At 41.1% G+C, this 12,597-nt stretch overlaps 1 protein-coding gene across 2 annotated transcripts in view; it reads left to right on the top strand.

Annotated features, from left to right (window-relative positions):
• Window positions 1–12,597, top strand: part of fam91a1 (family with sequence similarity 91 member A1) — a 28,098-nt gene that overhangs the window by 1,906 nt on the left and 13,595 nt on the right. Inside the window, exons 3-13 of one of the 2 annotated variants that reach the window (XM_074686645.1) lie at window positions 289–440; window positions 1,714–1,771; window positions 4,596–4,663; window positions 4,833–4,946; window positions 5,467–5,557; window positions 8,226–8,288; window positions 8,505–8,611; window positions 8,720–8,758; window positions 10,193–10,305; window positions 11,255–11,364; window positions 12,421–12,530. In XM_074686645.1, the coding sequence (XP_074542746.1) occupies window positions 289–440; window positions 1,714–1,771; window positions 4,596–4,663; window positions 4,833–4,946; window positions 5,467–5,557; window positions 8,226–8,288; window positions 8,505–8,611; window positions 8,720–8,758; window positions 10,193–10,305; window positions 11,255–11,364; window positions 12,421–12,530 (1,025 nt within the window). Of the gene's footprint in view, window positions 1–288; window positions 441–1,713; window positions 1,772–4,595; window positions 4,664–4,832; window positions 4,947–5,466; window positions 5,558–8,225; window positions 8,289–8,504; window positions 8,612–8,719; window positions 8,759–10,192; window positions 10,306–11,254; window positions 11,365–12,417; window positions 12,531–12,597 lie in introns of both variants that reach the window. The other variant, XM_074686644.1, reaches the window with a different exon arrangement.

Genomic DNA, 12,597 nt, shown 5'->3' with positions numbered 1-12,597 from the left:
ATAGATTAAATTCTGTGTCAAAACTGAAAAGTAAGTTTTGGTCCTTACTGCATCACGTCCTGTTAGTCTGCATAGAAACAATTTCTTTAAGCTTGTCTTCAAAAAGCAAGACAAGATTATATCAGCTGTGTATTAATAACACTGTGATCAATAATTACCTCTGCTGTGACCTTCTGGAGGACCAGTGCTCCTTTTTTCAATCTGGATTGATCTGCTGCAGCTTGACAGAAAGTACACACTCACCCCCGTCTGTGACCTGACGCCTCTCTCTGTTCGTTTTATGAGCAGTGCGCCACGTGAGGAAGGATGAGCGCAAGTATTACGAGGAGCTCCTGAAGTACAGCCGAGACCACCTGATGCTGTACCCCTACCACCTGTCTGACATCATGGTCAAAGGGCTGCGTGTCACGCCGTTCTCCTATTACATCGGGATCATGGAGGTAAAGAAAAGCGTTTGATGTGGTCGGGCTGAGCCTCTGCTTTCTTTAATCACAACCTCGTGGCACATCACAACATTTATCTTTGTACAAACAGCAGGTGCAAGCCTCAGCTTGTGCTGCTTCCTTTTAAAACCCCAGACAGTAAAGTGATAATTTCACAGTTTCATCTCTGCTTTCAAGACGTCGAGCCGGGTAAACCCAACGGCTCGGAGCAGGACTTTATGTTGCGCAGCAGCAAATGTTCTGTAATTGGCTTGGAAACGTGTAGTCTCTTGTAATTTAAATTTAACTATGTGCAATTTTGGCACCCTGGCAAACAGCTGCAGAAAAGCTCGATTCAGACACAACAGGGAATCTAACAAGCTCTGAAAGGTGGATCGGAGCTTTTTTGCAACCGCCTGCCATCCGGTGAAATGTGCTCTTTGTGACTTAGATAAGTAAAATATACTTGACCACATGGTCGAGGAATCTTTTTTTCTTAACACTTTATTTTACCTCGGGTCTGGTGATTTTTACTAGTCTGTAACACTTTGTGCCGTTCAAGAGGAGCATGTGGCGTTCCTGTGTTGCTAGACTTGACATCATACAGTCACTAGATGTCAGTCAGAGTCTAGCAAAGCCTCATGCACCCTTTCAGGGACACACTCATAACTGATCCCAGGACATACACACCTAGATAGAGAGTGTGTGCTGCTTGCTCTGTAGCGTGTTTGGGCTCTGTTTGTATGACTGAAACTCAGTCTGCTACTTGGATTCTCTTTGACTTCTGAGCCTTTTAGGTGGATCACAAGTCTTCTTTTGAAATGTATCTATAATAAAAGTGATCTCTTAATGACGGCTCTTGCATTTCTTCATGTAATACACCCTTATTCATCTATTAACTCACACCCTTGTATACTTGCACAGATGCTAGGCGCCATATTTAATTGTTCCTTATTCGTCATGCTTCCAATTTATCCAATGTGACTCATGTGCTCAGCGTTTGTTCCTCTCACTAAACCTACAAAACCGAACCATCAAGCTTTCAGCTAACACTTAAAAAGGCTTCACCCATTTTTCTTTGATAGTGGCCGCTAAATTGCCTGAAGGCCATGTCATATTCTGATAATTCATTATCTGCACTTAATGAAAACGGGGAGCAGAAATTAGCATGGCCCCCCAGATTTGTTAATCCTGTAGTTAATCAGAGGCAGAGGGAAAGCATTAGAGGAAAAATGAGTTTAATTCTTCGCCTCCTTGTCTCTTCTCTCCTCTTCTGTTTTTTCGCCCGCAGGATATTATGAACAGCGAGAAGAGTTACGACTCCCTGCCCAACTTCACTGCCGCCGACTGTGAGTGTTTTTTTTTCTCCTTCCTTCCTTAATTCTGCTGAAATGACTTCACTGGGATTCTGTGCTGCTCCAAGTCCTGCTCACATTTTCATATTTTTCAGTTCCTGTTTTTAGCGGGCTGCCATGTTAGAAGAGGAGGAGGAGGGAGATTTGGAATAGAAATAAATACACAATATGTAAGGGAATTCAGGGACGGGGGAGATGTTTGTGAGGTCATTCAAGGTTCAAATTATCCAGAGGATCTCTGATATCACACAGTGGAGCCCTTCAACAAAATAATACATTTAGAGGTGGCACATTTGATCGGTCATCTGACAGGAAATGACTTTGTGAGCTTTTGGACAAACTACTCAATTCATTTTTCTTCAGCGAGCATACAAACTGTAATTAGTTTTAGAGTGTGGCGAATCTCATAATTTGAGTTTTGGACTGTTGACTGGAAAGTCACCCTGAGCTTTTCATCTACTGAGGGCAAGACATTTAGCAGATAGACTCAGTCAGCTCATACTCTTTTTTTTTTTTTTTTTTTCCCTGCCGATGCTAAGTTTCATGTAGAGATTTAGCTTAAAGTGATACTCCAGGATGGAGCAAGTTGGGTCCTATCACAAGGTTTAAGGCAGAAATTACCCCTACAGCAGTGTGTGTCTTCGTCCTGGCAGACTACCTGCGTTTGTTTATATCTGGCACACCGTGGGCGGACTGATACACTAAGCTGCGAGCGCCGGCGTAGCCAGCTGTGGCTCTGCAGCCGAGGTAGCGCCGTTTTACGACATGATGAGAACTAGAGCCTTATTTAGCGGTGTTTTTATGTGAAAGTAACTCGCTGAAAATTCTCTAAATAAAGCGTGAATGCAGACTGATATCAGATTTTTTCGGTGGGAGTCCGTTTATTTGTGTTTTTGGTCAAGTAAAATATGGCCCCGTCTGAGTGCAGAGGAAACCGGCAGAGGAGCAGGGAGGGGTTGTTTGGTGCGAGCGCCCTGGGCTTCTGCTGCACAAAATCACTGCTGTAGGGGTAATTTCTGCCCTAAACCTTGTGATAGGACCCAACTTGTTCCATCCCGGAGGATCACTTTAAGGCCCTGACAGTGGCAATGAGCTTTAATTTTGTATTTCCATTTTGTAAATTTGATTTGAAACATGTAATTTTAACTATTACTGTATAACAAGTACTGATTTAGTGTTTGCATGACAGATGTTATGGCACTTTCACGATGCGATTAATTATGATTAAAAGTTTTAATTATTGCCCAGCCTTAATTTTTTACATGTACATTTTCCTTTTTTTAACTTTTGTTGAAGTGTTTTTTTTTAGGTATGTTTTGTATGACATCTTTGGGTGTCTTTAAAGGCACCTTGAAACAAAATGTTTTATTATTATCTTTATCCAGCCTGTTTGGAGACGAGAAAAAACAAGGCAAAGAAACACGCACATACATGGTGATATAATGAGGCCAGCAAAATTATTGATTTCATTTCATTTAACTCACAATTGATTGATTTATTATTTATCGTCCCAACTTTAATTTAATTTACAAACTTTAATTTACAAACTAAAAATCAAAAGATGAAATTTGCCCAAACCGTCAGTCTTTGAGCAAATAAAGTAAACATCTGTTATTTATACCATACTGTGATACTTTTGTCAGGCTGGACTTGAAGCTGGGCCACCCACTGGAGGGCAGACTTCATGGGGCGTGACCTAGACCATGAGGCCATCTGCGCCCCATGTATCTGTATTTCTACAACCAAGCCCCAGCACTGGATTTGTTTTAGATTTCTGAATGAAAGTCACACAATGTGTAGAGTTACTGTGAGAAATTGTTGCATATCTGATGTCTTACTGACTGCAGCGCTAGGAGCAGATTTCTTAGGAATTGTGGCAAACCCGATTAAGACTAAGTCAAAGCTGGGAGTTGAGTGTGCATTCAGCTCCAGCATTCCTCCTGTTGTCATGTGAAACATACTTTGGCCTGTGAGTGACTGAGTCCTGGCAGTTCACGCTCGTCACACTGAGGAGACAGAAGGCTGCCAGCAGGACACCGCACTGTTCACAGGGTCCTCTCTCCTCTGATCTCCCTGAAGGAGTTTTGGGAGTGTGTCATTCAGAAGTGGGTGGATGGAGAGACAGGGAGAGATGGTGTGAGAGAGTTTTTTTCACGTGGGTGGATGTTTGTGCGTTGTGTCTCTGCCGTGGTGAAACAGCAGGAGGCGTGTGTAAGATTCTGCTGTGTTAGGAGGCAGAAATGAGAGCATCCCTCACTGCTCCCTGTTTGTGTTGGCAGCTGTCCCAGCACATTTTGGTCCTCCCCTTCCACGCCTGAGCATCACAGGCAGGAGGAGGTGACACAATGGGATTTGGAGCCAAAACTTACAATCCTCTCCCCTATAGAGACAAGAAAACTGTCTATATGATGCAGACACAAAAACGAACAGTTAAAGATAGAAATGCCTGCACACACTCACTCACTCCTATTTTAGACCAACCTGTGGTACATGTTTTGTTTGTGTGTGTCAGGGGATCGTCTCAGAAAAGATATATTTTGGATGCTCTCCCACAGCACAGTCTAGATCAGTTTCTGTTGAAACTCTTTTTCTCCAAAACAAAGCTTCAAGCTTTTATAAAAACCTAATTCCCCAACTTTGCCCCTCTGTATTTTTTATATAAAGCCTAGCAGGCTGTAATTGAAAAATTCCTGAGACATTTTTGTAGCTGCACTGCTGCCAGATTTATTCACACTAGTGTTAACGGGCAGCAATTATAAGTTCATCAAGATTTACAGAGAAATGATTCATTTTTACTGGCTTGTCTTTTTTTTTTCAGGTCTGCGGCTGCTCGGCATTGGGAGAAACCAGTACATCGACCTGATGAACCAGTGCAGATCCTCCAAAGTAAGACACAATTCTGATGTTGCCTTTACAATTCATTAAACAAAACCTCATGCAAAGAAATCAACAAGTTCATATGCACTCAGCAGGAAATAAATCTTAAATCTTAATCCTAAAGCAACCGTAAGTCTAGATCTCACCTAACTGCGTCGTTTTTTTTGTCCTTTGTCAGAAATTCTTTCGCAGGAAGTCAGCGCGGGACCTGCTTCCAGCCAAACCCGTGGAGATCTCTGTGGAGCCGTGGTGGGTGGCTCAGACAGGCTACATCACAGAGGACGACATCAGGGTGAGATGAGGATTTTTAATCTCTTCTTTGACTCTTTATCAGCTCTTTTTGATTAGACGTCTCCAGCTTTGTGCTGTGATCAGATATGAGATGTTCAGTGATGGCAGATTAATGTTTTCATGTTGATAGGAGAGAATAAAGTCACTGATCTTATTGAGGCGTGGATATTCTTTTGTATGTACGCTACATCACACAAATCCTTCATCTATGAAATAAGTGAAAGAGTGATGTGCCGCAGCTTGATTTTTACCAAAGCATTCATTGAAATTCACTCATGTAACCTACAAAGCTACGCCTGTTCATCCCATGAGCCCCTGCTCCCAGTGCTCAGAGCTCACCTGACTAAAAATAAAAAACCTCCCAGGTTCCCTTCAGGTCCTCTCCTTTCACAAGAACGAAAAACTGAAAACCTTGTTACAAGATGCTCATATATGATCCTCTCAGAGTCTGCTGCTGCTTTTTGCATCTGCACTAACAAACTCACATGTACTGTCTGGTGTAATGTCGGGTTGAATTACAGATCTGTTCTCAAGCAGAGAAGAAAGCTATTGATAAGATGATCGACTCTGGTCCTCAGCTGGCTGGATCAATGGAGTACAACGTGGTCTTAAGTGAGTATCTGTCACATGTCAGGCAGAGTTTTTAATTCTGGTTTCTTCATTATAATGCTGTAACAACTTTCTATCCTCACATAATGAAATATAAAGCTCTGCAAAATATGCTGCACTTTATTTTTATCACCTCTCAGAAAACTTCCCTGAGCTGTGGATTCAATGGTTTTAGTTTTAATTGTGTCAAATGGTCCATCACTTTTTCATATCAGTTTTATCAACTCTGATAAAACTCAGGTAGAAGTTAGCGTTGGAAGTGAAATGACCTTGTTCTCCTGAATTTTGTATTTTAGCTTTAGGTTCATGTTGATTTATAATTTGTTGTTCTGTCTTCTCTTTCTTTTGTCTCTATAATGTTTGAAAAGGAGGTTGAAAACACCTCTTATAGGAAACAAGCTGTTTTTCTCATCTTTATAAGAATTACAATCAGAAATACTTTATTTATCTCCAGAGGAAATTCAGTCGTTGTAGATGCCCTTGTACAGCCTTAGAGGTCCCATATTCTGCTCCTTTCCTGCAGTTTAATATGGATCATTGATGTCTTCATGAAATGGTAGTAACATGTTTTGGTCCAAAAAGCCAATAAATCAAGCACAGCAGCATTGTTTCCAGGCTCTCATAGCCCCTCTGTTCAGAACGCTCTGATTTAGTGGGCGTGACCTTCATATGTAAATGAGCCACCGCTGATACCGCCCCGCTCTTCTGTGTCACTGAGAGCGGCGCCACAACCATGACTACCGAGCTCCGAGTGCACAATGTTTAGAAAACAGCGGAGCTCGTTCACCCTAACATTACAGGCTGAAACAACAGGCTAACTGCAGCTAAAGTTAGCATCCTGAAGCTAACACAGAGACAGGGGGGACACTGAGGAAAATCTCTTACATCTGCTCCACAGCACACAGCATTTAAAATACTCACATTTCCAGGGTCAGAGGTTTGTTGGTGGATGGTTGGTGATGTACCGAAGTATATAGGAATAAAAAACAAAATGGATATAAAAAAAAGAAATGAGAAATTAAAAACACATTGACCTTACTTTGCTGTCTTTATTAGTTGGGACAGTTGAAGAGAGACAGGAAATGTGGGGGGTTGAGGAGCCGGGAAAGACATTAAGTAGAAGCTCAAACCAACAGCTGTTGCAATGAGGACTCTGACTTTGTCTATGTGGTGGGCTGAAAATGTTTGGCCAATATTTGCACTGCAAAAAACTGAAATTTTATCAAGTGTTTTTCTCTTATTTTTTAGTAAAAGTTGTCTTGTTATACTTGATATGAGCCACATTCACTTGACCGATCCAGAACAATTGTCTTTTTCAAGTTATTCAGATACAAATTCAAGTTATACAAGTAAATTTTCTCTTATTCCCTTGGCATTTTTTCACTTATTACAACCAACTCAGAATTAATTTTATCTTTACATAACTTGAAACAAGATTTTTTCCCAGACTGGTCAGGTGAATGTGACTCATACTAAGCCAAAAAAAAATATTTTCATAAGACTGCATGTTTTTTGCAGTGTGAATATTAAAATTTAATCCAAAATACACTTAAGCTCCCCTAGCAACTATGGTACTTGATTTTCAGAAACCAAAACTCCCTTAACTGTGGGACATTTTAAGATATCAGACTTGACATTGTGTTGCTTTATTTTCTTCCACTTTGCAAAAAAGTTATAGAAACACATTGTCTCAAATGTCCATTTCTGGTGGATTTATAACTCCTGCTCAGCAGCATTTCAAGCTCTTTTGTTCTTAAATCCACTGAATATGTTGTTGGAGCGGTGTAGAGGTGTCCCAGTCCGATATTGATATCGGATACTGGTCTGATATCAGCAAAAAAACAAATATCGGTATCGTATCGGAATGCATCTAAAATCTCCGATATAAGCACTCCGATACTCCAACATTTAAGCAGTTTCTGTTACCCATTGGTTAATAATAAATGGGTCAGTTTTTCCTCATACCTACTGTTGCTGAGTACTGTTCTTTGTTTGAATAATATCACTTAATCAGGCCTTTTCTAGCATGACAGACATACTACAAAATAAGTAATAAAAGTATGCAAGTTTAATGCTGATATCGTATTGGATTAATATCGTTATGGGCCAATACTCAATACTGCAGTATCGGTATCGTATCGGAAGTGAAAATGTAATATCGGGACAAACCTAGCGGTATGTGAATGCAGGTGGGAAAACTGATGCAGCACAACATGATCTCTGAAGTGACTCCTGGTTAAAAGTAAATAATGGTAGTGAGCTTTACTAACCAAAGCAAACACGGGGGCATTAGCTGATTACTCAGAGAGCTGATGTTTTCTTTACCTTAGGTGTTCCCATAGAGGCTGATTGTAAGGATGCAGTAAGGTGAATATCAAAGACGGAGCTCAGGGAGCAGGGCTGTGTCGCTGCAGTTTAAATGTTAATTATCAAACAGCTCGACAGTGATGAACCTCTGCCTCTGGAGAGCTGCTGACTGAGGAAACTAATACAATTAAAAACAGGAAACACACACACACACAGGGCAGTTTGAGTATATGTAGCTTTATCTTACCTTCTGTTTGCTTCATTTTTATTTTCCTCAAATCGATTTATTGTGGCAGAATTAGTTTGATATCAGAGATATTATGTTTTATAAGCTAACAGAGTTTTATTTGTTTTTCTCCTTCAGGCTTGTACAATCGAGGCTTCATCTACTTGGACGTTCCCATATCTGATGACAGCTGCATCTCAGGTACTCTGCTGTGTTTGAGTGTGTGTAAACATCCAGCCATTATCCTCCCCTGACAAATTACCCTGACCATCACTCACAGCTGACACAAAAGATTATTATGTGTAATGGTCTTAAACTGATCTAAAATGATGCCTGGTGGTGTATAGTTTTTAAATACACAAAATAAAACAAAAGTGGATCTGATAACACACTTGTGTATCACTTTGTGTCATCCAGTGCCTCCTCTGGAAGGCTTCGTCATGAACCGTGTGCAGGGGGATTACTTTGAAACGCTTCTCTACAAAATCTTTGTCTCCATCGATGAACAGACAAATGTTGCTGAGGTATGAAGCCCTTTGATAAAATCCTACCCTCACTATTCGACTCACTGAATGTAAACACTTTTTCATCCTGTTTTTTCTCTCCCTCCCTCGTGATGCACTCCCTCTCAGCTTGCCAACGTGTTGGAGATCGACTTGGACTTGGTAAAGGTGGGTATCCTCTTGCTGCAGGATTGGAAAGTGCCAATTTAATGCGTTCCTTTTTGTGTCCTTTTTTTAAGATAGACTCTTAAAAATAGGGCATGTAATTTGCTCTGATGCTGCTGTGGTCATGAATAGATTCAGAGACGTGTTTTTTCCACCCTGAGGCCTCGAGAGCACACAGTGTAACAACACGCATTTACGTAAAGAACAGCGTTTTACCGTTTATTATTTTCTGCAGCATTCATTTCTTTGAAAGGTTTATACTAAAAGAGTTTGAATGACGGCAGTTTTTCTGATGAATATGTGTTATATAGTTTGTTCAGATGCAGTGGATTCATGTTTCTGTTGCTCTCTAGATAAACACCTACAGGATACATGTTGGAGGCAGACCATGACACACACACACCCACACACACCCACACAAGTATGCACACTGTTTCAGATTAGATCCATCAAACCCCATGACTCTACCAGAGGGCTGAGCAGCTACGTTCCAGTTGAATTGGTGCTCCAGTGTGACCCAGTTTTCCCCAGTTTCCTGTTCACTCTCCATCAAACATGGAGCCAGAACTCCCCTTCAGAGTTCTGACCCTGCAGTGAAGAGCTGGACTCCTCGGTCCCTCAGTCACATCTCATCTCTGCTGCTTAAAAACAGCACTTAAGAGAAGTGGTCCAAGCGGCTGCAGGAGGAAGCCTGTAACTTCTGAGAGGTCTCCTTTGTGGTGAACTTTTTCCCTCCGTGAACTTTCTCCTGTGTAATAACGATGCTCACAGCCTGAGACACTTGAAACTTGTGCTTCTTTCAATATGATCAGAGTGTGACTGAGAGCTGACCTCAGTCTGCACCGGAGGGGCATTTAGGTACAGAAAGTAATCAAGCCACCCAGCTTGACTGTGGAAGTTCACTCTGAATATAAGGTAGAAGACTTTATAAATTAAGAAAGTAATGAAAAAGCCAGCCAGTTTAATGGAAAGTAGAGGCTTTAACCTGTCACTGTGCCCTTTTTCTCTCCATGAAATGACTTTTCTTTGTAGTTTCTTGCCCAAAAAGTAATCTGGACGTATTTTGGACAGCCTTCAAGTTTTATCCACTGAACTTTTTTGACAATACAGGGATTTTTAAAAGTAGCTTAAAACATATAATTTAAAGTTTAAGGAACTATAAAAAAACACAATGTTTGATGTGAGTTTTGTTGCACAATGAAATCTAAAAAACATAGTTAAATAACACAAATCATCTTTTTAGACAGCATCTCTGAATCTAGATCGAGACCCAACTAGACATACATGATGCAATAAGAGTTAATTCCAGCCATTTTTTTAGGAAAACAGTTTTTATAGTTTGATTATATTGAGCAGTAAGGGATCATGAGATGTATTAGTACTGTATCTTGTCTGCAGTATTCACACTGTGACTGTTTTTTCTTCTCTTTTCTGCAGAACGCAGTTTCTATGTACTGCCGCCTTGGCTTCGCTGTCAAGAAAGGTCCAGTGTTTGGATCAGAGCAGCTCCACCCCACCTGGAAGAACGCTCCGTCTGTCAACAGGCTCAAGTATGGGATGGTGTCTGATAGAGTCTGTTTTTTCTCTCAGAGGATGTGTCAGCGTAATAACTCTACAAAATGTTACTTAATAAACTGAACAATTCAATATGTAGGCATTCTGGTGTTGGTAAGGTATTTGCTCTTGTAATACAAAAACTAGGGTCTGGACTAGAGCCCGACCGATATGGGATTTTTGGGGCCGATACCGATACTGGGGGCAAAAAAAAAGCTGATATCCGATATATCGGCTGATATATGTAATAAATTCATTGATATACACAGGATATATACTGCATATAATCACAAATTATTATAATACCCATATGATTCAAGACAGACAGAACACTATAAAATTGAAACAAGGAACTTTAATTATAAAACTGTCAACATTAGAACTGTAGTGTAAACCAATGATAGATAAATAAGAACAAGCTGTAAACACAATAAATAAAGAAGTGAAACTTTAAGCACAGTAAGTATAAAAAAAAGTTAAACTGTAAACACACAATGAGCAACTTACACAACGTTAAAAAGGCCGTATTATAGTCTTTCATTAGATAATGGTGGACGTGTGAAATAACAGTAGCATTTATCTCTGTTTATCTCACAAAAAAAGCAACTTACACAATGTTAAAACGTTGTTCTATAGTCTTACATTTCATAATGGTGGACGGATGGGGCGGGCACTCGGGCAGCGTGCAGCCCAACACACAGACACACAGGAGCAGGAGGGACAGAATCTCCGTGGAGCAAAATTTTTATAATTGGCTACATTTTGGCTGATGTTGATTAATCCGTGACAGGCATAATCGGACCGACCGATTAATCGGACCGACCGATTAGTTCTCTAGTTTGGACTTTTAGCATCCATTAACCAAACTTCGTAACTGTTTACACTCTCCACCTGCAGTAAATTTCTTCCCAGAATTAAGACAAGCGTCTCTGTCCTCTGTTTTAGGAGCACCATGGACCCTCAGAAGATGCTGCTGTCCTGGGAGCAGGGCAGTCCTGTCATGGAGGGAGGCTCCTCCGCTACCGACACAGACACCACCAGCCTGGAAGATCAAGGTCAGACTTACCTCACACACACACACACACACACACACACACACACACACACACACACACACACACACACACACACACAAACACACACACACACTTGTTGCAAATTTTAGTCATCGTAGTGTATGCAGGCGCAGCACTTTCGAACCTTCCTCTCTTGATGCTTTGTTGCAGAAGTGCTCATTATTCCCCAGACACCTCAGTCTTGCTTCTTAAAGTGATTCTCACATTAACATTCAAACATATGGCCACCAGACTACCAGGGTTTCAAACATTAACAGGAAAGAGTAATAACGATATAATTATCAGTTTAGATGCCAGAGCAGCAAAAAACAAGTCCTGAGTGCTCAGAGCTGGAAAACTTTCTGCAGGTTGGAGCTTAAAGAAAACTCAGCATCCAGGTGACGTTGCTGTTTTTGTACTCTGCTCTCAGTCCTACATATGTCTGTATATCTAAATGTGACGCCACGCCACATGGATTTCACATAACAACGGTATTCTCCGACCTGTGAATTTGAACGGTCTATCTGCACCAGTGCTGTGTAAAAGCTGTGACAGAGAGCAGAGCAGACACACACACACACAGACACACACAGCTGGCAGTCTGAGGAGAAGCTGCGTACACTCATTATTAGGCTTCTTTTTGCACAAAGGAAAAAGACATCTTGGATCTATTTAATGAATCAACGTGAGGGGGTAGGAAATCAGTGAGCTTTTGTGAAAACAAACACTTCAATAATCTGCTGTTTCACATACTCCAAGGTTCAGGGTTCCTAACTGAAGAATGTGCATTTGCAGGAAATTCAAACACTGAGATTACTTTACCAACATCCACCAGCTGTGCAGACTCAAGAGTAAATGAGATATGAGAGCAAAGTCATATAGATAAAAGGACCCAGTGCAGCTTGCAGCTCAGCAGATGGCGTGCAGGAGGAGGAACTGTGCAGTCTTGTTCACAGCCATAGTCGTAAAGAAACGGTTAAAACATTTGAGACTGAGAAATAGTTTGGATTCGTTACATGCTCGTTGACTATTCTCTGTTTCTTGTGTCAACAGCAGACACAGCCAGCGTAAGCAGTCTGAGCATCCCGGCTGCACCCACGAAAAGGATCGCCTTCCTTTTTGACTCCACCCTGACAGCCTTTCTCATGATGGGCAACCTGTCTCCAGTCAGTCAACAAACACACTTAAAAAAAACCTCAGACATCTGAGGCTCCAGTGTCATTCTGACATCTT

This window comes from Halichoeres trimaculatus, unplaced genomic scaffold (genome assembly GCF_033239565.1).
Source record: "Halichoeres trimaculatus isolate MK-OKI-2021-1 unplaced genomic scaffold, fHalTri1.1 fHalTri1_scaffold_14, whole genome shotgun sequence".
Classification (NCBI taxonomy): Eukaryota; Metazoa; Chordata; class Actinopteri; order Labriformes; family Labridae; genus Halichoeres; species Halichoeres trimaculatus.
This window is presented reverse-complemented; position numbering and strand designations above follow the sequence as displayed.